The 26,566-nt window shown below is 63.4% G+C and overlaps 1 protein-coding gene across 3 annotated transcripts; it reads left to right on the forward strand.

The window, feature by feature from the left end:
- The first annotated feature begins 6,932 nt into the window (after positions 1-6,932).
- Positions 6,933-18,870, forward strand: GATA5 (GATA binding protein 5). 3 transcript variants are annotated; one of them, XM_081256496.1, is made up of 8 exons: positions 6,933-7,000; positions 7,106-7,154; positions 7,238-7,929; positions 9,179-9,354; positions 15,840-15,965; positions 16,415-16,502; positions 16,861-16,988; positions 17,311-18,870. In XM_081256496.1, exons 3-8 carry the CDS (start codon positions 7,374-7,376, stop codon positions 17,464-17,466), a joined length of 1,230 nt encoding a protein of 409 aa, XP_081112622.1. In that variant the 5' UTR covers positions 6,933-7,000; positions 7,106-7,154; positions 7,238-7,373; the 3' UTR covers positions 17,467-18,870. The 3 variants fall into 3 exon arrangements, with proteins under 3 accessions (XP_081112622.1, XP_081112624.1, XP_081112623.1); XM_081256498.1 differs by lacking the exon at positions 15,840-15,965; XM_081256497.1 differs by lacking the exon at positions 6,933-7,000 and having other exon boundaries at positions 7,094-7,154; positions 7,353-7,929.
- The last annotated feature ends 7,696 nt before the right edge of the window (positions 18,871-26,566 follow it).

Here is a 26,566-nt window from a genome sequence, read left to right on the forward strand (position 1 = left end):
GCTGGGCCAGGGCAGCTGGACAAGCAGACGGAGAGTAGGTGAGTGGGTGAGGGGAAGGACACCTCCCGGGGGCCTTCTGAGGTGCTGAGTGATGCCAAGAGCGCATACCCCTCTCATCCCACTGTCCCCGCCTGCCCTGGGACCTTAGCGCCACGTCTGGCCAGTCGACCTGACCAGAGGGCACGCCCGTGCAGGTTCAGAGCCTGCCTGGAGAAGGGGGCAGCGGCTGGTGGGAACTGGGCACTGGAGTCCAAACTGTGCTTGTTGACTGTATCACCACCCAGCCTGCCGGGCGGGGCAGCCAGGCTCTTCCTTGGGGGGGCAGCAGCCCCTCCCCGGGGAACACGGCCCCGATGTTCAGGCCCAGCCCTGAGAGCCCGGCCCTCCCCAGCAGCGGCCTCAACGGGGCTCTGCACACACGCCAGACACATCACCGGAGCTGAAGGGACACCGTGAGGCCCTGACCCTGCACCTCCCGCCTGTGTGACCTTGGGGAGGCCAGTTAGTCTCACACTCTGAGCCTCCGGAGAAGGAGATTAGAGCTGCCTTCCCCGCAGGAGGCGCGGCTGGGCTCCTGGGGCCCACCGAGCTTGCCAGCAAAGGCGCTGCGATCGTGGGCGCGGCACCGCAGCTCCTGCCATCCGCCGGAACCTCGTGGGAACGTGGGAACACGGGGTGCAGCGCCCTGGTACCCAGGAAAGCCCTCAACAGCCCATGGGCTGCTGCACAGGACGTTCCTCCTGGCCACCCTGACCAGCCAGGACTCTCCACATCACCAGAGTGTGTCCCACACGCCCTGCTCTTCACCCCACTGTGAGCTGTGCGGGGCAGGGGCAGCGTCAGGCCTGTGCCCTCACCCCGGACGACCGGCACTGGGCCCCCGGGGACAGAGTCACAGGCTAATTTTCTGAAACTCCAACCACCTGGGCTGCTCCTTCCTTCTACCACGTGGTTTCAGCACGCCAGGCATTCCCAACGCCCGTAGCGCCATCCAGCAGGACGTGGGGGCTGGGGCGTGTTTGCCCACCAGAGGGTATGAGCCCTATGGGGTGGGGGGAGATAAACAACGATCCTGAATCCTGAGCCGCTGGGGGCAAAACTGAGATCCCGGGAAGGACAAGTGAGAAGCCCCCTGCTGTGGGAATGTTACCGGCCAGGGAGCCACAGGGTGGGGGCCGTGGGCGGGCACCACGTGGCAGCCAAGCACTGCAATTCCACAGCGACATCTGGTTGTCATTCTTATCTTCTCTGGCAAAGTCAGGGACCCACAGTCACGGAGGGCCCAGGACCCTCTCGACCTCGTTCAAGGAGGGGCCGGCGGCGGATCTGACGGGGCAGCCGTCCCTCACCGGGGCCGGCCTTGCGGTCAGGCTGTTTTATTACCCCAGGCCCAGCCTGGTTACCAGGCACCCCGAGTGCCGTCACTCGAGGTGAAGTGCTTCACAGCTAATAGACGGGAGGGGCTGCCTCAACCAGCCGTGCGTCCATCTGTCCATCCTCACTCGAGCTCAGGCCCGGGGGCGGGGGGAGCCCAGAGACCCCTGCATCACTCCCCCTCCCCGGTGGTCAGCCGGCCATCTCCCTGTTCCTTTGTCTGCACTGAGGCTCCACGCCCTCCCTCTGCGGGGAGCTCCTAGGCCTGTGACAGGACATTTGCCAACACTGCAGTCATATGCACGTTCCCGCCAACCAATGGAGAGATGAACCCGCTTGAGCGTGATCACGTCTCCCCGAAAACAAACTCGCCTGAGTCCCTCCCCGGAGGATCCCCTCTACGAGGGTTGTCTGGTGACCTGGCCACGAGTGCCTGCTGGGAGGGCCTTTGAAACCAGACTCGGTTACATAAATGATACGGCACCCGTGAACTCTGTTTTCATTTCCTGCTCCCCTTTCCTCGGCAGCCAGCTCCGTTGGCTGGGTCATCCACGGTGCGGGCTGTTTGTAAGGTCCAGCATCTCCCTTTCACCAAGCTTGGGGGCAGGGTGGGCGATGATGCCCCCACCCAATCACACAGAGCCTCTAAGGGCTGCAGGACCTAGACCGGGAGGTCACGGGCCGCCGTGGGAGGCAGCGGCCCAAGGAGAAGGCAGGCAGCAGGGCTGAGAAGAGGCCACAGCGCAGAGCAGCGCACGGCCCAAGAGTGCCCCGGAGTGGGGTTCCAGACCTCAGCCTCTGCCAGGCCCTGGCCCTGGGTGCGACAGCTCACAGGAGTCGCCCCAGCTCACCAGACGGCAGTGAGCTTTAAAGGAGTTAAAACAGAAGCTCCCGGGCTCAGCCAGGCATGTGAGGGACCCTCGGGAAATACCAAGGGATGACAATGACAGTGACAAAAGCAGCCACAGCTCAGGGGCCCCTCCCCCTGGCCCTCGCTGCCTCTCGCCCCAGCTCCAGGCTCAGTCACCGGCCAGAGGGGCAGGTGGGCCGAGGCTGGCCTTGGGCTCTGGAGCTCAGTGGTCCCTGCAGGAGAGGTACACACACCTACGTGGGCACAGTGACTTGTACACCTGCAAGGCGCCACATCCGGGCCCATCCTCCTCAGCCCCTCCCACTTGTATCCCCGGAGGGCAACCACCCCACCCTCCCCTGCCTGGCTGAGTTCTGCAGTTTCGGTTGGTGTCAGAGAGGCTCTGGAACCCTCCACCTGGACCCCATCTCATTTCCCCCAGGGACAGCAGGTCCCGAGGCTCAGGGGTCGGCAGACACTCCGGGTCACACAGCCCTGCGAGGGTGAAGCCTAGGGGAAGGGGGCCCCCGCCAGGGACAGCAGGCAGGGGAGGGGGCTTTGAACTGGCTTTTCCCAGCCCAGCACAGAGGGCACACGGGCTTACCCGTACCTGGGAAGGACCCAGACCTCCCTCTGACCTCGCAGCCCGTCCCCACCCCAGGCCTCGCCAGCCAAGGCCCCCTTCCCCAGGCCCCCACTACAGGAAGGGCGGGCCCCGGGGCTGCGGTGACCCAGACAGCCCTGCCCTAAGGGGCTAGTTCCTGGGCACTGCACCCCTCCCTGGGGCTGGACAGACGCTCTACCTCCCAGAGCTCACAGTCCCCAGTGGCCACAGGTCAGCGTGTACATAGCAGGGAGCCTGATGGAGCCTTTCCTGCGAGGGGACAGACGCCTCTGGGGATGCCCTGAGGCGTCCAAGGAGAGGGTTGGGTCCCTCTTGGGAGCTGGTCCAGAGGCCCCGACCCTTCCTTATCCCCCGGATGAGGTCTGTTTTTTTCCATCCATACCTGCATCTGAGTTAGGGGTTCCCAAGCTCGGGGGCTGGGAGGAGGCAGCCTCTGGGTAAACGACACCCCGAGCCCAGCTGTGAGAGCCTGCCCCCAGCCACTAGGGCCCTGGCCACCACTTTCCCCAAGGCCCCCGCAGGCAGCCCCTCACAGGCCTCGAATCATGGATCTCAGCTCTGCCTGGTCACCAAGGGGTTAACAAGCCAAGCCTCTTATCTCCCCGGGGCTGGGGTAGGGTCCCCACCTCACAAACGCATCCCCCAGGGCAGCCCTGGCCAGGTCCCAAGAGAGGGAAGCCTGGGGGAGACGAGCGGGGGTCCCCACGGCTGACCTCTGGGGCAGAGATTCCTACTTCCCAGGCCTCTCTCACCCATCCCAGCAGTCCTGCTCTCAGGACCCCCACCTGTGGCTGCAGTCGAGCTCCTGGGGCCCCAGCCCTCTGCCTCCTCACTTGGCCTCCCCTCAGCATCTGCCCAGTGCCCGCTGAGTGCCCATCCCACTAACTGCTCCCCAAGCCAGTGTGAGGGGCAGGCACTAGTGTCACCCCCATTTTACAGATGAACGGAGATCCAGAGAGGAAAGCAGCTCACCCCAGTTCACACAGCTTGAGATGGCAAAGCAGAGCCCGAAGGAGGTTGGACTGCTTCGAGTTCATGCTCTGACCTGCTTCCCCAGAGCGTCCCACGAGGCTCAGGGTCTGGTGGGGAGGCAGGGCGAGAACACACAAAACGTGATGAGGTCAGAGGGAAGGGAGAGAGCAACGTATCAGGAAGGCCACAGACAGGAGGGGACTTGCAAGCTGGGCATTGAGGGATGGGTAGGAGTTCAGCAAGTAGAGAAGAGGGCAAAGGAAGGGCCCTCCAAGTTGGGGAGCAGTACGGGCCAAGGCCTAGGGGAGAGGCAGGCTTGCAGCTGGATGGCCTGGCAGGGACTGTGAGGTCCTGGTGGACTGGGACACCAGGCTCCCTCCCGGGGGGCCCAGCGGGCCTGGCAGGGGCAGTTGCACAGAAGGAGGAAGACAGGTCCTTTAGCATTAGGAGGTGACTTGGGGGTAAGGGAGGCTGGGCAAGGTGCAGGTGGGTGGGGAGGGAACTTGGCTTTGTCGTTTCAGCTTAGACGCCTCTCTGGTTCGAGTCGCAGGGATCGGGAAGGGGTCCAGGTGCTGTCACAGACAGCCAGTGCCCCTCCCACCCTGTCACTGTGCCCCAAGGCTGGTAAGCGTCAGCAGGGTGTCCAGCCTGGTGGGATGGGGAAATACCACCAGCAGCCTCTGTCTTGACTGCTCCAGGGCCGTGAGCTCACATCCCACCTGGGGAGGCTACTGCACATTGAGACTCACCAAGTGACAGCCCAGCTCTGCACACCCAGCAGACAGCCCTTCATCTGGTCCAGCCTGGGAGGAGCCTGCAAAGAGTAAATCTCCTTCCGGAGAGACCAGGGATTTAGGGGCAGCTTCTGCCACCCAACCCCCACCTCAGGAAATAGTCTCAGCCTTTTAATTATTAAAAAAAAAATACATGTCCATTTTAGTGATTTGTTAATACAGAAAAAGTGACCAGAGATGGCCTCCTTATGTATATTTTGCATTCTTAGCTTGTTTTAATTACCTCATTTACTAGCTGTGTGACCTTGGGCAGGTTAGCTAACCTCTCTGTGCCTTGTTTCCCCATTTGTAACAGGAATAATAACACCATCCTGTACCTCATATGACTGGTGTGAGAATCAAACGGAAACATCACAGGGCAAGGCACAGCACCCACCTGACGTTGGGTCTCCTATTCAGGACTTTACCGGATTTATGCCAAGCAAAAAACACAAGTCCCTCCCCCCTCCCCTCCCCCACAGCCCCAACAGGGTCCCAAGTTTGCTGTGGATCTTCCATTTTTCCTTGGATCTTTTTTTTTTGAGTGGAGGGGTGTCTCAACCCCCATCGAGCTGAGACTCCCCTTTTACACTTCTCCTCACCCCTGGTGCTGGCGGGGCATCTTCCCGTGTCATTCACACTCTCCGTACCCTGCGCTCTGAGGACCGCGGAGGCAGCGCGGGTTCTATCGACTTCGCGGTGCCGCGGCCTCGGCGCCGGTTCTGCTGACGGACCTCGCTGGTGAGACCGCAGTCTTGAGCGCGCGGGAGCCCGTGACACAGCGAGGTTGTAGGACCCTGAGCTTTCGGGGACCTCTCTCTGCTCTCCTGGGGCCCCGCCCACTGCGAAAGAGGGAAAGCCGAGATCCACTGGCGGGCTCTGCAGAGGGTAGGGTGGGGAGGGGCCGCTTCGGACCCCCGAGGGGAGCACATGGGGAGCAGGTACCATGGGAGACCATCGCAGCAGCGTGGACCCAGGGCTCTGATGGCAGGGGAGGGCCTGGGAGCGGTGGGTAAAGGGGATACTTAAGACTCCTACTCCCCCTCCCAATGGCACACTGCCAAGGCTGGTGAAGAGTCCAGAGCCCGCCTAGAAACTTCCGTGGGGTCCCCAGCCCAGGGTGAGAGTGGGGGCCTTGCCTGCCACATTCCAGGGGCCCTGGGTGGCCCGACGTGCACCCCGAATTACAGTCTGGTGCCAGAGCACATGGAGAGGAGCGAGTGCCAGGCCTCCCCACCCCCACCCCACAAGGCAAAAGTGCCCTGGCACTCGTGGAGTCGCCCTGGCCCCAGTCAGCGTCCCTGGACCTATGAGAAGGGACTCCAGGGACGGCCCATTTCTGCCAACGAAGAACAATCATTGTCCCGAGCACAGCAGCCAAGGCTCCTCTGGTGAGCCCCGCTCCCGCCCAGCCTGGTCGCCCAGCGCCTGCTCTTCGCTGGCTCTGTGGGGAGGCTTGGGTCATCAGTCAGCGAAGCTGCTCAGGTGGCCCATTCCACCAAGGCGCTGGCACCATCGGCCCACCCAGGGAGTGCCAGGAGCCACCTCCAGACCCACCCTTCCCACATTTCTGGTGCCTGGAGGAGACCCTTTGGGAATCCCCCAAAGCGAAAGGCCCACCTAGGGGTGGAGGCAAGAAGCCGGGCAGGGACCTTGTGGAAAGGAAGTGCATCCAGATGGAGACTGCCCACCCAACCTGGGCCCCCCAGCTGGGAATGAGTGCGGCAGGTGCCCTGCTTGGTAAGAAACTGAGGAAACCGTGGGACTCCCGCTGGTCTTCGCGGGGGCAGTGGCCACGGTACAGCGGTTTGAGTTCAGGGAAACGGAGCCAAGCAGTCCCTTTGGAAGCAGGACCCCTGCTCCGGGCCCCAGACCAGGGGCGCACTGGGGGATCTCTACCACTGTGTCCGTGATGGCGAGGCCAGGTTCACAGACATCCACAGTCGTCTCCAGACACTAAGCCAGCCTTAGCGGAAGCCTGGGACTGGCGGAGGGAGGGCTGTGGATTGGCGAAAACCCCGAACAAATTTAGAGAAGTTCTCGAGCTGGGACTACTCCGGGGCACCAGGCACCTGGCTGGCTCGTGCCGCCTGCGTTGGCCGGGACTCGGCGTTGGGTGCCCCGCGCCGTGCTTCCAGCCGCCTTTCCCGCGGAACCCCGCACGCCCAGCCTGATCCGGTCACGTGGCAACGCGGCCGCAGCCCCGGCGCTGACCCCGAGGGGAGGGCCCCGGGAGGGAAGGGGTGGTGCGGCGGGGGCGGGCCGGGGCGGGGCGGCCCGGAGGGGCGGCCGGAGCACCGGGATTCCCTGCGGAACCGCGCGGACCCCGACTCCCAGTCTCCAGCCCGCCTGTCGCCGCCTGCCGCGCCCGCGCCCTCTGCGCCCTCCGGTCCTCACGGCCAGCCGGTGAGTACCCAGCCGGGCCTGGCCGCGCGCCCCTCCCCAGCCCGGCGCCTTCTCCCGCCGCCCAGACCCTGCGTCCTGCGGACCTGCCGGGTTTCTCCTTCTCAGCGCCCACCGTGCCCACCTGGGAACCTCCGAAGCCCCGGCTGTGGAGGAGGTGAGCTTGACGTTCCCGCTGCACCCGGGATGCCCCATGAGCCGCTCCGAGCAGCCCCCGCCCCCTGCCGTCTGTCCCCGCAGGTTCCAGGACCCGCCCCAAGAACCGCCGGGCTGGGGAGCGAGGAGCGCGGCCTGAGCGACAGCACCTGCGGGGCACAGCGGCCGTGACCTCGACACCCGTCCGTCTTCCCTGCAGGTCAAGGCCGCGCCAGGGAAGATGTACCAGAGCCTGGCGCTGGCCCCGAGCCCCAGCCAGGCCGCCTACGCGGATTCGGGGGCCTTTCTGCACACCCCGGGCGCCGGCTCCCCGGTGTTCGTGCCGCCGGCGCGCGTCCCCTCCATGCTGCCCTACCTGCCGGCGTGTGAGCCGGGCCCGCGGGCTCCCGCGATCGCGGGGCATCCCGGTTGGGCGCAGGCAGCCGTGGCGGACTCGTCGGCGTTCGGCTCCGGCAGCTCGCACCCGCCGGCCGCTCCGCCGCCCGGGGCCACCGCCTTCCCCTTTGCGCACAGCACCCCGGGACCTGGCGGCGGCGGCGGCGGCGGTGGCGGCGCAGGGGCCCGGGACGGCGGCGCCTTTCAGGGCGCGATGCTGGCTCGCGAGCAGTACCCGGCCCCGCTCGGGCGGCCCGTGGGCTCCTCGTACCCCACCGCGTACCCGGCCTACGTGAGCACCGAGGTGGCCCCGTCTTGGACCTCTGGACCCTTGGACGGCAGCGTCCTGCACAGCCTACAGGGCCGCCCGGCTGGCCTCCCGGGCCACAGAGCCACCTTCGGTGAGTGCGGGACTGGGAGGTGGCTCCACTGACTGGGGTCCTGGGTGCTGGCCGTACTGGGGTGCAAACCCGCACCCTACGAAATGCACGCCCCAGAGTCAGGGTTTTCCCAGCCGGGTCCGACACCAGCATGGGGCCGGCCCAGAACCCCCGAGACCTGTAAACCTGGACGGAACGCAGCAGCTGCCACCCCGAAATGAAAACACTGTCCTGAGTTTCTTTTTACACACCTCGATATTTCTGCTTTTCATCCATCCAAACCCAGTATTCTGGGCTCGTGCCATTTAGAGCCTACGTCTTAAACGTTTTTATGAAAAGTTTTGGAAATGATTATTTTTTAAAGCTCAAAATACCGGTTTATCTAAGTAAACCACCACATTCATCTCTGTTCTAGAATGTTTATGTATTCTAATTTGAGACCCAGTTGCAATCGCTCTCCAGGGTATAAATTTGAGGAATCGGACTCCAGGCCCTTAAAGCGGAGAGCTGCTCCCCATCCCTCCCTCCCTCCTGAGTCGAGGGGCCACCGACTCTTTCTCACCCCACCCTCAAAACTGAGGGCCACGCCTTCTTTTGCTGCCCAGTCTTTTAGCCTGCCCCTCAGCGCAGGAAGCGGGATCCACTTGGCCTGGCCGCCAGGGCGCCCCACGCCTGGCGCCCACCCCTGGCCAGGCGATGATTGATCCCCGCCCCGCCCCCACCCGGCGCCCAAGTGTCTCCAGCGCCTGGCCAGGTCTGGAGGGGGCCAGGAGTCCTCGCCCCAGCAGCTCAAGTGGGAGGACAGTGCTGAGACCGCGAAAGCTGACAGTGAAGGCACCGCGGTCCTCGTGGGATCCCGCAATCCGATTCGGCCTCACTGCCACTGCCCGGCCTCCAGATCGACCCACTTTGCAGAGGACAAGGCCCTCGTCCTCTGCCAGTGTAGACGCTCCTGCCTCCCCAGCGAATCAAAATTACCAATGCTGGTGCTGGATCCTGTTCAGAGTGGGGCAATTCCCTGTCACCTGCCCCGAGGTTGGATGTATTCACCCTCCCCCCCACCTTTTAAAGCAGCCCTGAGGAGTGATTGAGACCTGGCACGAACTTCACTGTATGTAAACTTAAACTTAAAAAAGAAAGTTAGATAAAGTAGATTTTGAAGCAAACTAAAATAAAGGCACAAAAAGGAAGGGAAGGAGAAGGTGCTGCGGACATGGCGGCTCCCAGGAAGGAGCAGGGCCTCACCCAGCAGCCGCCCGCCTTCCCGCAGCGGCCGACCTCCTGGAGGAGTTCCCCGGCGAGGGGCGCGAGTGCGTCAACTGCGGGGCCCTGTCCACGCCGCTGTGGCGCCGGGACGGCACCGGCCACTACCTGTGCAACGCCTGCGGTCTCTACCACAAGATGAACGGCGTCAACCGGCCCCTCACGCGGCCGCAGAAGCGCCTGGTGAGTGGGGGCAGCCACAGGGCAGGAGGGGGCAGTGCTTCTGCAGCCACGGCCGGGGCACCAGTGGAGCCCCAGGAGGCCTGGGCGGGGTGGCAGCGCCCGGTCCGCTGTCCTGGGCCCCCTGGTCTGGGGACCACGTGCCCACACTGTCTGCGGTGTCTCCCAGAAGAGCTCGGCTGTCCCAAGCTTGGCCCTGAACCTTCTGGGCAGGGGATCACTCTGCACCCGCTGCGGGCTCAGCCCTGTGGCTCCAAGGGGCTTTGGGCTGGCCAGGTTGGGGGGCGCGCAGAGAGGCAAGGTGACCTGACCCCAGGGAGGGGACTGGAGGGGAAAGTGGCTGCTGAATGCAGGCTTTGTTGGAGGACGTTGAATGTTACTGGGGAGGGACCCTGGGCCCGCTGCCTCCAATACTGCGAGGATGGGACGAGACCAGGCCTGTGGTTGTTCCCTGGGCGAAACTTGTTTTCACTTTTGGTTTCTTCTGCTGTATGGCTGGGTAGCGAGTAAGGGACTGGGAGCCGACCTCTCCCCCCAGCAGGGCAGAGTCCCAGAAGCAGCATAAAGGTTTCAAGTTCCTTTGTTCTCTGCCATTTCACAGGCAAGTTTTGATGCTCAAGTAATTTTGCAAGTAAGTGGCAGGGCCCGCCGATGTCGGCCAGCTGTCCGGTCAGTGAGGCCGCAGTGGCTCCCGCTTCCGGGTCCGGGCAGGGTTGTGTTTCTGGGCTGATGCTGGTGTGAGCCCTGTAGGGCCAGGCGGCTGGTTCTGGTGTGTCGGGCCCCGAGGAGTGTGGAAGGGCTTTCCGTGGCTGATGCTGTGGGATGGCCGTGCCATGGCTGCTGGTGTGGGCCATGGGGCGGTCGGGGGCTGGCCTTTACTAGAAATTCGAAGGCCCGGCTATGGCAGCACCGGGGCCAGACGCTTTGAGGCCCCGAACTGGGTGGGCAGGAAGCAGGACTGACTCGGTCGGGCAGCTTGAGGGCAGCCGCTGTTTTTCTTCCTCTGATCTGGCCTGACATTTGGGGCTCTGCGGGCCCCCCCACCTCCCCCAACCCGTGCTGTGCCTCTCAGAGGAGGGGGAGCCTCAGAGTCCACATCACCCCAAGTCTGGTCTCTGACCCTGTGATCACGCCCCCAACCCCAGGTGTGCTGCACCGGCCTGATGTCTGGTGTGGCCTCAGGGAAGGGGAAACTGAGGCCAAGGGACAGGGTCCTGGGGGCTGCGTGCGACCCAGACCTGACCCCAAGCAGCAGGCCGGTCCCCTCCTCTGGCTCCCTGCACTGTCCCCGGGCCAAGCCCTAAACTGGGTGCCGAGGATGCACTGCCCAACGGGAGATGCAGGGCTCCCTGCCTCTACCCACACTCCTCGCGGGGCTCAACTCCCAGCAGAAAATTCCTGGCTTGGGGGGTGGGCGGGCCAGGGCCACCATCTCCACCCTGAGGCGTTCACCGTCACATCAGCCGGATGACCACCCGGGGCTCCAAGACACTGAGTGACTTCCCTGGGCATGCAGCCCGCTGGCGGCCAGCCCTGGGCTCGGACCAGGACCGTGGCCTCAGGCTCCCACGAGCGCCCCACTGAGGCTGAGCCCCCCGCCCCTGCCCTGGGTCTTCCTGCCCAGGCCCCTGCGAGATGAATTCAGGGACGGCCCCCTTGCCTGCTGGGAAGGTCAATTGGGCGGCGTGTGTGGAGCACTTGGACGGCCGTGGCCGGTGTGGGGGGGCCGGGGTCGGCCACTCGGCCTGGCGAGGCCCGTGTCGTAGTCTGAGGACGTGGGATAGTTAGCTTTGGGGGGCCCCCAGGGTGAGGGATGCCTGCGCGCCTGCTTGTCTCCCCGAGGCCTCAGGGTCGGCCCGGCCCTGGTCACCCCTGAGTCCAGGCCCATGCGGACCTGACTGTAGACCACGCCCAGGAAGCGTTTGCCTGGTGGGGGGGTGCCCGGGGGCTTCCTCAGGGCCCCTTTGCTCCCCGTCCCTCCCAGAGCAGGATCCTAGGGGGTTCCTCTGACTGGCTGCGGGGTGCCCACCTGTCACCCAGGGCAGGCGGCCCCGCAGCTTGCCTGGTGGCTGGTCCTGGCAGGGCCAGGCTCGCTGTGAAAACCCTGAGATGCTTGAAGTCCTGAGACCAGAGCCCGGGCCGTGTGCTCCTGGCCATGGGGGCTGGGCCGGTCACCCCAGACTTGCCCCCGCTCCAGTGCCTCGCTCTCCCTCACGTGTGGGCAGAAGTGATGCCCCAGGAGGGGCCCCTCCAGGAAGAACTGATCCTCCCCTTCTTTCAAATAATTCCAAACGTCCTAGAAGCGTGTCACCAAGGATACAGGAACGTGACAATAACAAGTGTGCGGCCCCCTCCCCGTAGGAACCCGTGTCTTTTTTACCCTTTGCCTCCCGTGTGCATCCTCGGTCATAAGCTGGGGGGTTACACCTTTGACCCGAGGCTTCCATCAGTGTAGACGAGCAGGGAGGGTGGTCCTGTCCCTGTGGCCAGGGGCTCTACGAGTGCCCCTTGGCCCGGCCTGACCCCAAAACGTTGGAGCCCAGCAGCCAGGGTCCGCGGACGGCAGGCCCATTAGCCCGAGGCCAGTTCTGACGCCAGCTCCGGGACGTGGCCGGTGCCACGGAAGGCCCAGCATCCTTCGAAGGCTCACCGACCCGGGTGCTCCTTCCTGCACAGCCCGCCTCACAGACTTGTGTCCTCAGCATGCTTTGCCCCGAGCAACGCCGGGCTCCCACCCTCCATCAGGTTAAGTGTCCCCGCGTCTCCCCTGCCAAGAGCATCCAGAGGACCCGTTTGAAACGGGAGCATCTTTGCGGCTCCACCACCTGCAACCTTTACTTTCCCAGCCGCATCTCCGCCCTCTGCTCTCCCATCCCCCCGCCTCTCCGCCAGCCCCCCACCCAGCTCTGCGCTGCCCACCACCCTGATTCCCCTGGGTGTCCGGATGCTCCGGGAGCCTGGAGCTCAGGCTGGCTCTGCTGCTGGCTTTGAAGTTGCACTTCTTTTGAAAAGAACAGACCAAAAAGAAAAACAAAATGAAACCTGGAGAGGCCCGGCAGTTAGGGGCCCTGAGAGTGGCTGAGCCTGGCCTTCTGTCCCGACCGCGAGTGAGGAAGAACAGAGGGAGGCTCCGGGCATCCAGGGGGTGCGGCAGCCCCGGGGACGTGGCCCCTGAGTGTGTTCAGCCGAGAAAGGAGGTTCTGTCCCCTCCGGGACCACCCCACACCTCTGGCCCCTCATTGTCTGAGCCTCAGTTCCCCCCACAAAACGCAGGCAGCTGAGGGGATGGAAAAAGATAAACGAGCAAGCACTGCGAGAATTTTTGCAAGGTCATTCTTTTTTCCCATTTTCTTGATTTTAATCTAATTTCCAGTTTCTCGATTTTAATTTATGCTCGCTGGAGAGAGCTTCAAATGTGGCTTCCAGATTCCCCTGCAACTCCAGGGTCTGGGTGATGGGTTCACACCACCTGGGCTTGTGTCCTGCCTACACGCGGTCCAGCTGCTGTAGCTTCTCCCCGGGACCCACAGCGGTGCATGTAGCTCCGCTGCTTCCGCAATGCACGGGTGACCATGGGGGACACTTGGGGTGCCCATGTGTCTGCGGTCGTGCCCACGTGTGTGCAGCCTTGCGGGCATGCTGTTGGAAACAGTGCTGACGTGAAGCCTTCGCGTGGGTCTCTTTACACCCTCGCAGGAGTGTTTCGGTAGGAAGGATTTTAGTAGGAAGTGGCCTGACGACCGGCCAAGGAAACCGCATTCCTGTGATTCCTACAGGAATGATGCTAAAATTTGGGGGGAATGTGAGATGGCAATGTGAACTCTAAGGGAGCAGCTGTTGGTAAAAGACCCTGAGGGTCCCAGCTGGATTTGGAGGAGGGGCCTCAGGCCATGGTCCCCGCCTTGGTCTAAAGGCACAACTGGAGTTGGGGACCGCGATGGGGCCCAAGAAGGTAGGTTAGGGCCACCAGATAAAATACAGAATGCACAGTTAGATGTGAATTTCAGATAAACAACGAATAGCGTTTTAGAATAAATATGTCCCAAACGTTGCATGGGGCATACTTACACAAAATATTTGCTGCTTATCTGAAATTCACATCTCGCTGGGCATCCTGCTTGTTTGTTTGCTAAATCTGGGAACCCTGGGGAGGTCCCAAGGCCTCCTCCCACCTTAGGAAGATGGATGGACTGGGGGTCAGGGGATCCTGGGCCGGGGCGGGCAGCAGGGCTGGGAGTGGGCTCCGGGACAGCAGGGGGCCTCCACGTGGGCACAGCTCCCGGCAGCCAAGAGGCAGGTGGAAAGGAGGGACGGGAGCAGGGGAGGGGAGACTCGAACCGTGTCCAGTGAAAGCAGCTGCTTTCCAGACAAGATCAGGATGTGGCCGCCGTCTTCCCAGGGAGGCCCTCCGGCTGGGGGCCTGCTTGACCCCAGGGCCAGGGCTCCTGCCTCAGAGTGTGTCCCACCATCCGTCCCTTCCGCTTCTGCTGGGCCTGGGCCCGCCGCCAGCTCTCTCCACTCCAGCAGGTGCACAGGTCCCACCCCTAGGAACCCTGGGGAGACCACTGGAGATGCGGGCCAGGCTGGACATCAGGCGCCACACAGCCGTGGCCTAGAGGCCGCCGGCCAGAGGATGGGGTCTCCCCGGCCAGGCCGGGAGCTCCCGCCCTGCCCTCCCTTTGGAGCCTCCAAGGCCTCGTCCCTTCCTTGTCTTATGGCCCTTTTGTCCCGGATCCTGGGGCAGAGTCCTGCCTGGAGACCGGAGGCCGAGCCTTAGATTAAACAGGGCAGAATTCCCTGGAGCCTCTGGCGGCAGCCTGGGCCTGGGGGAGGGGAGGGCGAGGAGGCGTTTCCAGCTCTGCGTTTTCTTGGGAACTGCTGGTGCCGGGGGCTCCAGACGGGCCCCACTCTCCCTCCCGGGCCAGTCACAGGGAGAGCCTGTGCCCTCGAACGGCTGACAGCCTGGGGGAAGGGGGTGGGCAGGAGATGGTCAGCAAGGCTGGCAGCTCGGTCAGTGCAGAAGGAAGGACCCCAGAGACGGCAGACAGACGGGGCAACTGAGGCTGCCCCCAACAGCTCAGCCCTACCCCGGGACAGATTCCTTTTGTGGCTTCTTTCGTCCATCTTGCTTTTGGTTGTCCTCTGGCTCGGTCCTGGGCTGGAGAGTACTGAAGAGAGAACACACATCCTTGGGACGATTTTGAGTGTGGAGTCTCACGGGCTTCTGTCCTTGTGCCCCGGGGTGCCACTGAAACACCGTAGTGGATGTGACTTGGTCTGACCCTGGCTGCCACGGGGAGGTCGAGGTAGAGACCCTGCAACACTGTGGTCCGGGCGAGGGGGTAGGGGACTGGACCAGGCAGGGGCCATGCAAATGAAGGAAAAGTTGACAGATTCAGGGCATCTGAGGGCAGGGGCTGGGGAAAGGAAAAGGCAGACCCCCCGAGGACGAAGTCTGGGGGAACGGGGCTGGGGAGGGGTGTGCCACGTGCAGGCTGTGCTGGTGGGGGAGGGAGGGGCTTTGGGCCTGAGGTGCCTTGGGGGGCCCTGGGCAGCAGAGAGCGTCTGGAGCTCCCAGACTGCAGGGGACAGGACCCCATGCACACACCGAAATGGGAGTCGGGCAGAATCCTTGCCTGGGAGCGAGGGACTGGGCTCTGGGAGCTCGAGGACCTTGAGCTGGTGGGAGGACCGGGGTCAGGCCTCCGACAGCTGCTCTCCAGCCAGCCAGCCAGCTCGGCAGAGCCGCTGGACCCCCAGGCTTGTTAGGCCCCAATTCCTGGGTGAGCACTGTCTGGGTCCCACTGGGCCCCCACGTGCAGGGAGGTTTGGGGACCCTGGTTGGATATGGACCTGGGAGGTCGGCCTCTGAAAGGTTCTGGAAAAGCCATCTTGCCCCAGTATGAGGCATGTGAGCAGCAAGGCAGGGGTGGGCATCGGGATCCCGCAGCCCACAGTCCAGCGCAGAGCTGCTGAGCTGAGCATGGGCTCAGAGCCCCAAGTCTTGGGAGGCAAGGCTCAGAGGGACCAGCAGGCCCGCTGGATGTTCAGCCGGGGGCCTGACCCGAGGGCGGCCCTGTGACTCCTAGAGGTGCTGCTCCACCACAGACATACGGGGCTAAGTGTTGGTTAAAAAGAGGCTGCAACAGACACCCAGCTGCCTGTCTGTGCTGGGCTCTTCACGAGATCCTGACCCCACAAGAGACCTGTGGCAGGTCTCCTGTCACCCCCATTTTACTGACAGGGAAGCTGAGGCCCAGAAGGGTGAAGTGACCTGTCCCAGGGCTAGCAGGGCACCAGGTCGAGGCTCCGAGGAATCCCGGGCAGGCCTCAGGTCCTTAGCGCCCAAAGGCCCTCTCACCCAGCCCCACACGGCCCCAAGCCCCGAGCCCAGCGTCCATCCCTCCCGCCCAGGTGCACCTGCCCCGCTGAGCCAAGCAGCAGGGCCCCAGCCCCTAGCCCTGCTCACCCCAGCCTCCTGTCCACAGTCCTCCTCACGCCGGGCCGGTCTCTGCTGCACCAACTGCCACACCACCAACACCACGCTCTGGCGGCGCAACGTGGACGGCGAACCGGTGTGCAACGCCTGTGGGCTCTACATGAAGCTGCATGGGGTGAGCGGGACCCTTCCTGGCCCGAGACGGGGCTGAGGAACAGGGCAGGGGTGTGGATCGGGCTGGGCCTGAGCTGAGCGTGTACACGCCTGTACACACATGGCCCCACTGCCCGCACGTGCCCACGTGTTACTGTTAGGCCCGTGGTACAGATGGGCTCACAGAGACTGTAGCATCACTGTGGCTTCCCCGCAGCCATTCAGCCGGGCGCAGAGGCTAGACACCCCCAGAGCCCTCCTGGCCCCCCGGCTCCCGGAGGCTGGGGTGGGATGGGCTTCTCCCTACCAGGCCTGGAGGAAAGTGCCAAGCCCGGGGGTAACAGCTCCCCAAACAGGGCCGCAGGAGTGACCAGCTCTGCAGGGCTGAGATCGGGGCAGGTAGCCATGCAAGAGGCCCCAGGGGTGAGCACGGACAGGGAGCAGCCGTCCACCTCCTGCCAACCCCACCAGGTACCGCGGCCCCTGGCTATGAAGAAGGAAAGCATCCAGACACGGAAACGGAAGCCGAAGAACATCTCCAAGACCAAAGCCTCCTCAGGTTCATGGGCCAGGGCTGTGGGGGGCCGAGAGGGAGCCCAGGCCCCCAGGGGGCTGAGAGGGAGCCCAGGCCCCCAGGCCCTCCTGTGAGACACACCTTCTCCCTATGGAATCACTTTGAGTATCTCACATTCCACCATTAGAGAGTCACATGTTTGGTGCAAGCATCATCGTCCTGAAGTGCAAATACCATTGTCCTGGGATGGTCTGGTCTGGGGAGGGGCTGGGGTGGCGGGAGTTCACCCAGCAGAGGGGCAGGAGGTCCAGTGGAGGAAGCCACACCCAGCACCTCCAACCCCCCGCGTGACCAAGGCAACCAGATCTGGCAGCTTCTGTACATGCCCTGCCTTCCCTCCCAGGATCCGCAGGGAACACCACAGCCTCCCCGCCGGCCTCTGTCCCTGACCTGGAGATCTCAGCGGCCACTTTGAAACCTGAGCCCAGTCTGGCATCCCCTTCGTGCCCCGGGCCCAGTGTCACCTCCCAGGTAAGGAGGTCAGGGTGGGGTGGGGTGCCCAGAGCCGGCTCCCAGGCACCTCCTGGGGGACCCCTGGCACCCCAGCCAGGTCAGGGCCCCCACGGGCCCCTGCCAGAAGCTTGGGGCTGGACATGCAGCCGGCTGCTGGTGCCAGGAGCTGACCTGTGACCGACGCTGGCTGAGAGCCCCTGTTGATCCTCACAAGGGGTCCCCACCCCATTCCAGGGACTGAGGAGCCCCCTTAGGGCAAATCGCCCTGTCACAGGGCTCCTGACCTCAAGTGAGCCAGCCACTGTTCCCGAGTCTCACGCATGCCGTGTCCTCCCTGCAGGCCTCCACGCAGGTGGACGACACCCTGGCCCCCAGCCACTTGGAGTTCAAATTCGAGCCCGAGGACTTTGCCTTGCCTTCTGCAGCCCTGGGCCCCCAGGCCAGCCTCGGCGGGACCCTGCGCCAGGAGGCCTGGTGTGCGCTGGCCTTGGCCTAGGTCCCCGGGCCCCCACCAGGACCCACCTCGCTACTTCTTTGCTCCAGCTCAGCAGAGAGACCGCCAGGCCGGATGCTGGAAGAGACTGGAGCCAGCCGGACCTGGAGGCCTCCTGTGCAGACGGCAGTCGGGCCCCAGAGCAGGAGGAAGGCTGGTGGGAGAAGGGCTCGAGCCCCTCCCCAGACAGCAAGGGACCCCCAAATGTAGGGCAAGGCTCTGAACCATACCAGCCACTCCGGCCATGGCTGACTGGGGCTCCCACCCCCAATTGACTTCTATCCTCAAGGCTCGCCATCATCATGTTTACAGGTTGCAGCCGTTGGAAGAACCCCACCGTCCTGTTGTAAAACCAGGATCACAGGTGAAATCACTGAGGCCGGGCAGGTAACAGGGATGAGGAGGGCAGCCAGATGGGGGGCCTCCTCAGGCCTCGGGCTGTCCATTGCCCACATTCGACCATAGAGCCACGGCACAGAGACCTTGCCCTCCTCGGAGCATGGGATGGCCAGAGACAGATGTGAAGCTCGTGCACTGTACCAGGACGCCACCCCAGGGGGAGGCCATTCACATTGTAGTCATCGTAGACTTGTATTTATTTGGACGGTTTTCCCAGATGGAGCAGTAAAGGGCCTTGTTCTGACTGAATCTGTGGATTGTAACCATTTCTGATGGGCAGAGTACCCGGGGCCCAGTTCTGACCCACACGGGCACTCTCGGGGTGGTTGGGTGACCACAGGTCCTGGCTCACCTGGGACTGCCCCGGCAGAATTATCAATAACCCCCCCTTTCGCGTACAAAGCCGTCCCCTCCCAGGGCTCAGTGATAAATTAGTTAGTCGGCGCACTGGCTAGGGGCAGCTCTGCCCACGGGGGCTGATGAATGGCTACTAACAACCTGAGGGCAGAGGCGGGGGGGGGCACGCCCTGCAGAAGGACCACAGCGTCCGTCCGTCCGTCCCATCACTGCCCTCCACGGACAAGAACTTCTGATTTTTCCATGGAAGCCAGAAACCTGGCTTTTTTTTTTTTTTTAATGTAAAGTCTTCCAAATGAAAGCTTCCCCCCCCAACTCCCAATTTGATTCAAAAATCTTTTAAATTTTGTGCGCCATCTAAACCAGCCACCATGGTGCCATCCTATTTAAAACATTGCTTTCATACTGAAAAATGCTCCTTCTTGGTGGCAGCTTCCCGAATGTGTTCCTTCATCCTGAACTTGTACCTCGAGATTCAACCAGCTCAACTTCCACGTGTTGTTGTCTTTTTTTTTTTTTAAGACAAATGCCGCCATAAGAAAAAAAATGTAAAATAAAGATTTCAATCTTGCCTGCCTCTCCCCATCACCTGTGGGATTCCCGGCCTCGCCTAGAAACGCATCTCTGGGGGCCGGGCAGCTGGACCTCACTGGCCGCTCTGAGTCACGTCAGGAGCTCTCAAGGGCACCAGTAGGACTTGACGAGACCCGTAGACACTGGGTGGCTCCGAGGTCACCACTGGGGGGGGGGCGGGCAAGGCCCAGCCTGGGGACCACACTGTGAGAAGTCATCACTTCGGGGTCAGGCAGACTCGGGTCAAGTCCCTGTCCTGCCCCCTACTGCCCTCCTGGCCCGGGGTAGGGGGACACAGAGCAAGCCAAGATTTGGGCAGTGGTGGCCCCAGTGGCTCCCTGTGGGTCTCGTGCCTCTGACTGGGCCACAGCAGGCAGTGTTGAGTGGACCCTGGGGACGCGGGGGCACAAGGCATGAATCAGGCCCCCTGTGTTGAGGGCACCGGCCACTCTCACCATCTGGGTGTCCCCACGAAGTCACAAGCCTCTGTGCCTCGGTCCCGACTGTGATCGGGGACCCCCACCCTCCCAACAGGGAGGGCTGCAGCACAGACCACCCAGATTCGGACAACCTGAGGGGCCAATAAAATGCAGACACTCAGGGCCAGGGGTCAGATCGGTGACGGGCGGGACCTGGGGACCTGCACGTTCACAAGCGCTCAGGGCCCTCGGCAGCCACACTGAGAGCCACGTGACCAGGGCCAGGCGTCAGAGGAAATGCCTCGGGGACGGGGTCTGGAGCACAGCACAGCCAGCTCTCTCCAGAGCAGGCTGGACGGGAGACGGGGACGGAAGGGCCTGCAAGGGCTGTGCCCGCGGGCGCCCGTGCTGGGTGGGCCAGAGGTGAGGCCGCTGCCATCTCGTCTCCACGCCACAGGCCTGGGGCCGCCTTCCCGGGAGCCCGCCCACAGATGAGGAAAAAAGCACAGAAAGGGTCGCCCCGCTCGGGGGGGCAGAGCCCCTTCCCACCCCTTAGTCTGCCTCCTCTCACCCCTCTCAGGGCTCGTGATGGGGCTTTGGGCCCCGAGCTGAGCGGGAGACCAATTATTGAATTATCGAGCAAGTGGCAGTGGCCTCCGCGGGCCGCCCCACCAGGCACCCCCGGAACCTCTCAAAGGCAAGACCAGCCCAGCCCTTCTGAGGCACCCAGGCAAGAGGGTGGGAGGGGGCGCAGAGGGGAAGCAAAGGCCCCGGAGGAAGGAGCCACAAGGACAGGGACAGACAAGGTGGCCGGGAGCGCCTGGCGAGGACCACGTGGCCACGTGACCACTACCGCAGTCACGGCGGGAACGGCCCTCCGCCCGGCAGGTGCCCCTCCCTGTGTGGCCCGGTGCATCCCTGGCTCTTCCCTCCCAGGGGGGCGCCAGTCTCCCTCTTCCCCGACGAGAGAAACCCAGGCACCTGAGAAGTAACACCCGGCTCAGAGAGGTGACACAAGGCGCAGGGCCCCAGCAGCGCCCTGACCAACCCAAGGAGTCTTCCTAGAGGTGCCCACAGTGTGCCAGGCAGAACAGGCAGGGTGGACAGGAGGGGCTGGATGCCCCGCCCACGAGGACAGGTCCCCAGGGAGAGTGCTTGGCAAAGAGGGAAGGAGGACGCGAACTCATCCTCCGATTTCATCCTTTTTCAGGATGCGCCCAGGATGAGGGAGGCTGAGCCTCCACCTCTGGGCCTGAGGAGCTTTAGGCAGAGCTGCTCAATTTAAACCTTTCTCCCCAGCACCTCTTCGGGTCCCGGAAGCTGTAGGACCCGGAGCCTTAATATAGCCGCCGGGCACCCCCTTCCTGCGGCTCTTCCTCCCACCAGCCCGCCTCAGGGCTCTGCCCGGCGGCCATAAACAACCGGATGGGCTGGGGAGGCTGGTGGGAGTGGGCAGCCGCAGGCCGCTTATCAGACGACAGGATGGAAAGGAAGACCACTTCATCTGCGCTGCCGGGCCGCCCGCACCTCACTTCCCACATCTTTCAAGCTAAAGCAGACATCCGGAGGCATGGGGGAGGGGTGCTACAGCTCCTCCAGCCTGCAACGGTCCCCTCTGTCCACGGGAAGTGTCTACTGAGCCCCCGCTGGGCTCTGTCCTGGACGACTGGAGAAGGGAGAAGACACCCAGCGTCCCCTCGACTGGGGTTGTTTGATCCAGAACTGTTTCCAAAGCATCCCTTCTCCTTCCCACTTAAAGCCCTTAACCCATGGCCTCACTCCAGATGCGGAACAGGGAGGCCAAAGGCATCACAGGGCAGCCCTGCAGCGCTCACACCTGGAAGCAGAAGCAGCCGCCCCACCTGTGCCTCCTCGCGGAGGGTGTCAGGGTGGTGACCCCAGCGGCTCCCCATCGCCCTGGTTTTCCGAGTCTGGCTGCCGTTGGTCAGCAGGGTATCCGCTGCCCTCAGCAGGCACACGTTCATCCCACAGACCCTTTCCGTGGAGCGTCGCCACGGCCTCCCGCAAGCCACCTGCCCCAGCTCAATCCCTCAGGGCAGCCGGGGCCACGCGTCCAGCTGTGCCCAGACCCAAGAGCTTCCCGGTGGGGCTGCGGCTAAGGGTAGTTTCCCCTTTGCTACCGAAAAAGATGGCTCTTTAAAAATGGGTGCCAGGGGCTTCCCTGGTGGCGCAGTGGTTGAGAGTCCGCCTGCCGATACAGGGGACACGGGTTCGTGCCCCGGGCCGGGAAGATCCCACATGCCGCGGAGCGGCTGGGCCCGTGAGCCAGGGCCGCTGAGCCTGCACGTCCGGAGCCTGTGCTCCGCAATGGGAGAGGCCACAGCAGTGAGAGGCCCACGTACCGCAAAAAAAAAAAAAAAAAAAAAAAAAAAAAAAAAAAAAAAAAAATGGGTGCCAGGCTTCCCTGGTGGCGCAGTGGTTGGGGGTCTGCCTGCCGATGCAGGGGACACGGGTTCGTGCCCTGGTCCGGGAGGATCCCACGTGCCACAAAGCAGCTGGGCCCGTGAGCCATGGCCGCTGAGCCTGCACGTCCGGAGCCGGTGCTCTGCAGCGGGAGAGGCCACGGCAGTGAGAGGCCCGCGTACCACAAATTAAAAAAAAAAAAACGGTTGCCAATCCTCTAAGGTGCTTGTCTGAAAATGTAACCTGCTTATTAAGAAGGACAAGTCGTTCTTTGGGGAAAGCACTGCAGGTGACCGACTCTTGACCGAGTAAGGACCTTTCTTGGAGAAGACCGGTTGCCGCTGTCACCAGCATCAAAGACAGGCCATTCTGCCACCAAGCACGAGGGGCCAGCAGGCTCAGGGCCGGGGCAATGGACGTGCAGTCCTCCCTGCCCTTCCTCTGCCACAAGTCCGTGGGCAGTTCACGGGGCTCGGGGTGGCTGGTCTCCAGGGTGTGTGGACAGGCGTTCAGCAAGATGATGACCAGGCTCCCCATTCCCAGCCCGCACGTGGACCCCCACTCAGCGGAGAAGAAAGGAGGCCAGAGGGACCTGGCACCCCCGGAGGCCGTGGGGCTGCAGGCTCTGGGGTGCCCCGTCCTCCCCTCGCGCCCCTCGGTAGGGGCTGAACCCACCCCAGAGAAGAGGGGGCCGGTGGGCCCCACGGTCCCGCTGGAGCCGGGGCGGGGGCGGCCGGCCCTCGATGGCTATGTGGAAGCCACAGCGGGCAGCCCCCCCTGCAGTGCCCTGCGAGGCCCGCCAAGATGTTGACACGGACGGCTCCAGCCGCCTTATTTATTATCTGATAAAGGGCTCTCGGCACCGCGGGTGGACGGCGTCTGGCCGCGCTGGGGCCTGGGGGAGGGAGGAGGCTGGGTGGGGGGACGGGAGGCCAGAGCAGGCCTCCACACTGGACTCTGGGGCCGGACACACTGAGGAATCTGGACTTGCCTTGTCCTTCTCCGGCCAACAGCCTGCCTTCTCCACTGCCAACGAGCCAGCGGGCCAAGGAGAAGCTCTGCTCTTGTGTGGAGCGGCCCGGGGGACCTCCTGTTTGGACGTCACACACCCTGAGACCTGCGCCCCCCCCCCCCGTGCTGCTAGACCCTGCTCCCCCTGGTTCCAGGAAAACCCCGAGCTTCGGCCCTCCTCTCCGTCCACCCCCGCCCACCCAATTACTGCTGCAGCCCATCACGCACCCCTCTGCTTGGCCTGGAGCTCAGACTTTCCATGATGCAAATCTGGGCCTGTTTCTCCTTTGCTTCCAAACACTCGGCCCAGGTACTGCCCCAGCAACTGCACAGATGGCCCAGCCATGACTGCCTGGTGGCCCCAGGGCCCCCCTCTCCTGGCACCTGCATCCACTCTTGGGTACGGGGACCCTTGCCAACATCCAGACACATCACACCTCTGGGTCTTTGCACGTGCCGTTCCCTCTGACTGTGACACCTTCCTCCTGTGCGCCTAACCGGAGACGTGGTACCCAGGGGTCAAGACCCCTGATGCCCCCTCCTCCACACAGCCTTCCTCGGGCTGTCCTAGGAGGGTTGGAATCCACAGGTCTCCACCAGGCAGAGTTGTCACAGAACGACCCAGATGACCCACAAGAGGGGATCCGTTAAATGGCCGAGGGAACGTATGTGGTGAGCCCTTAAAGGGTGTTTGACAATTACAACTTATTCTAATGTTTTTTCCCCGAACCTTCTTCGAGTCGGCTTTTATAACCACGAAGAAGACAACAAAGGCGCCCTCCACGGGGTCTCCGTGGCCAGCCCTGCCCACCAGCATCACTGCCTCTTCGTGCACTGTGGGCCTTAGGGGACACCCGCAGGAGGCTGCATGGGAGGGGGAATTGGGGGGGGGCACTCCAGGACAGGTGGGGACCATCTGAGGCCCCTGGGGGCCTGGTCATCCTGGAGACCAACTTAGAACCCACGTACATCTCTCCCCACGGGGACTTGGGCAAGGCAGGCGGTGGTCACTGCCCCAGGCGGCCTGTGCCTCCCCCTTGGCAGCGATGCCTATTGCCCTGGCCAGTCACTTCTTGTGTGTCCATCCTCACCTTAGAGGTCAGAGAGGCCCTGCTCGTCCACACCACTCCAAGCAGGGCCCCCGCCCCCTGTGCTTCTCCCCACATCCCGCGGCCTCCCTGGTGCTTGCCCATCCCGTAACCACAGATTTGAATGTTCCTGTGCTCTCTTGGTCTCGCCCACTAGAAGCAGCTTCCCTGAGTGCAAGGGCCTCATCCAGCCCGTTCCCCCGTGTCCGGTGATGAGCCCAGTGCCCGGCCGACCCTCAGTGATGGAGGACTGAATGCACGGGTGGACCACGTGCCTGTGGCCCCTGCTGACTCGTAAGGGTGGGCTGACCAGTCACGGCCCCCCACAAAGCCCGTCCTTCCACCCTGTGGGTGGCGGGCTTCTGACTGTCTCTGTCACCCTTCAGGGCTCTCAGTCCTGCTGAGGATGCCAGGGACAGGGACAGAGGGGGTGAGGTGGGGTCCCCGGGGGGCCTGGGGGAGGGGGGTCCCCAGAAGCACGTCCCCAGAGGAGGATTTGTTGGGGCCGGATCCGTGAAGGCCGTGCTCCCAGACGCCTGGCGGGGAGCGGGGAGGGGAGGAGTCAGCCAGGGCCATTCCCGGCAGCGTCCCCCGGCAGCGTCCCAGCCCCTGCCCCATCCCCCAGGACCTCCAGCGCCCAGGACTCTCAGAGGCTGTCCTGGCCGAGGTGTGGAGGCCGGCTTTCACCCCACACCAGTGGGGCACTGTGCACACGGGCAAGGGGCTCCAGGAAGCGCAGCCCAGGGTCTGCCTGCCCTCGGGGTGGGAGGAGGGTGTGGGGCTGCAGCCGCCCTCCTCCCGGACCGCCCAGACCACCTGCCTTTGCCCTGTGGGCTGAATTCACGCCCGCCGAGGCCCCCACTGCCGGGGCCAGTTCACATGGCTGAGACCCCGTGCCTGTCCTGGGTCGGGGGCTGGGCGGGCTGGAGGGGCCCTGCCATGTCCCCTGGGTGTTCCCAGGCCCAGACAGCCGTGTGCAGGGCCCGGGAAAGGAAGGGGTCACTCAGGGTGCCACACGGCCGGCAGGCCTCACCCCAGAAGGCCCGTGGACACTGGCCAGGCTGCATCAGGCTGGATTCCGGTTCCCAGAAACTTGGAATTGGCTCCAGGCGGGGGAGGTGCGGGAGGCCCCAACGTGCTCCGAGAGCTTCACATCTGACCTCTGAACTAATTACTTCTGAGTTGTGTCTCCTGTGTGTAAAATGGGCCAAGCGGCTCAAGGTTACACAATTTTCAAGTTCAGTTCGGTCATTTCTTTGCTTTTTAATATACAGAGGACCTCAGAACACGGCCATGGGCAGGGACCCTTGATCTTGACCTCTGGGAGACCCTGGAGGCAGGAACACCCACCGCAGGCCGCGGGCACAGATGGGGGCGAGGCCGCCCACCTTTCAGAGGGGGAGAGAGGAATGAGGCAGTGAGGGGCAGAATGGAGACAGACACAGAGAGAAGACAAAGTGCGACGTTGACCCCTGACCCCAAGCGCCCTTGGGTCCAGCAGCCACAGCCCCCCTCTCCTGGTGGCCTGTCCTGGGGCATGTGTCCCTGGGGCGACACTGGGGGCAGGGAGGCCCAAGGAACACCCGGGCCCTTTTGGCCTGCGGAGGGAGTGGCAGGGGGTGACAGAGCCCCTGCTGCAGGGAAAGAAGGTGAGTTTTCCCAAAGCTTTTGAAGGACGTACCCCAAAACCCTTCATGCGGGTCAGCCAGGACTGCTGACCCTGGGCCAGGACCCAGCTGTGTCCCTCGCACAGGAGTCCTTCCAGCAAGTCCAAAATGGGCCGGAGGTGGGGGACTGGTAGCCAAAAGAGTGTGGGAGGGGCCCACAGTGCTGGGCCCGCCAGCCAGGAACCCTCCCACCTCCCCACTGGGGAGCTTCTCTGATGGGGCACCACCTGACTGCCCCCCGTCCCAGGCAGAACTCAGAGGTCACCCAAGGGCACGGGCCAACTTGAGGCCAGCAAAACGTGTCCCACGGGCCCCTGGGGCTGAGCACTGGGCTGGCGTCCCCGTGGAGGACGGGCAACAGTCCTCAGCTTGATCGTGGCCCCCACTGGCCCATCTCTCACCCTTGGGGGCAAGGGCTCGGGCAAAAGGGACAGAGAGAGCCTGGGGGTTGGGCGGGCAGGCTGACCCTTGGCTCTGGTCACCGTGGGTGGCATGATTTCCTTAGCCAAGTCCAGAAGTCCGTCCCTGACATGTGGGAACAAACTTAGCTGAGATGAATGGCTTTGGGGGCCTCCCCTCAGTGACCCCCTGCTGGGCTCCAGAAGGATGGGGGGGACAGTTGCCCCCCGAGAGCCCCTCTGAGTCCCTCAGTACAGAGTCCAGAGCCCTGAAGTCACGGCCCGGTGGTTAGGGAGAAGGTAACGTGTCTCTCTGAAGCTTTTAAACTAAACACAGAAAACCCTTAATACGGCAGCCTCCTTAAATCAACAGCTCTGAGCCAGCGCGTGCCGCCTGCTGATGACCGGGAGGTTCTCCTCGAAGCCGTGCCAGGATTTTCTGGAGAAAGATTTAAGGCTCGCCAGCCCAGCCCCGTGAACCTTCCTAACTAAAATACTGGGCCCATCCGCTTCCGGACTGCACGTCACTTAGAAGCAGCCACTCCCCAGGTCACGTTCCGAGCGCTTTCCTGCGCTGTGGCCCCGGCACTCTGCGGAGAGCCTGCGGGAGTCCCAGTCCTGTGAAGATAAATCTCCCTTGTTTACCTTATGAGTGAGAGGGGACATTAAATACTCAAACAAAGTACATCTCTGCACTCCAAGGCCAAGAGACACTTAGAGCGCCAGCCCTTCGCGGGGGCCCTTAGAGCATTCAGAGCCAGGTCCGG

Source organism: Mesoplodon bidens (genome assembly GCF_964165515.1).
Source record: "Mesoplodon bidens genome assembly, chromosome: 15".
Lineage (NCBI taxonomy): Eukaryota > Metazoa > Chordata > Mammalia > Artiodactyla > Ziphiidae > Mesoplodon > Mesoplodon bidens.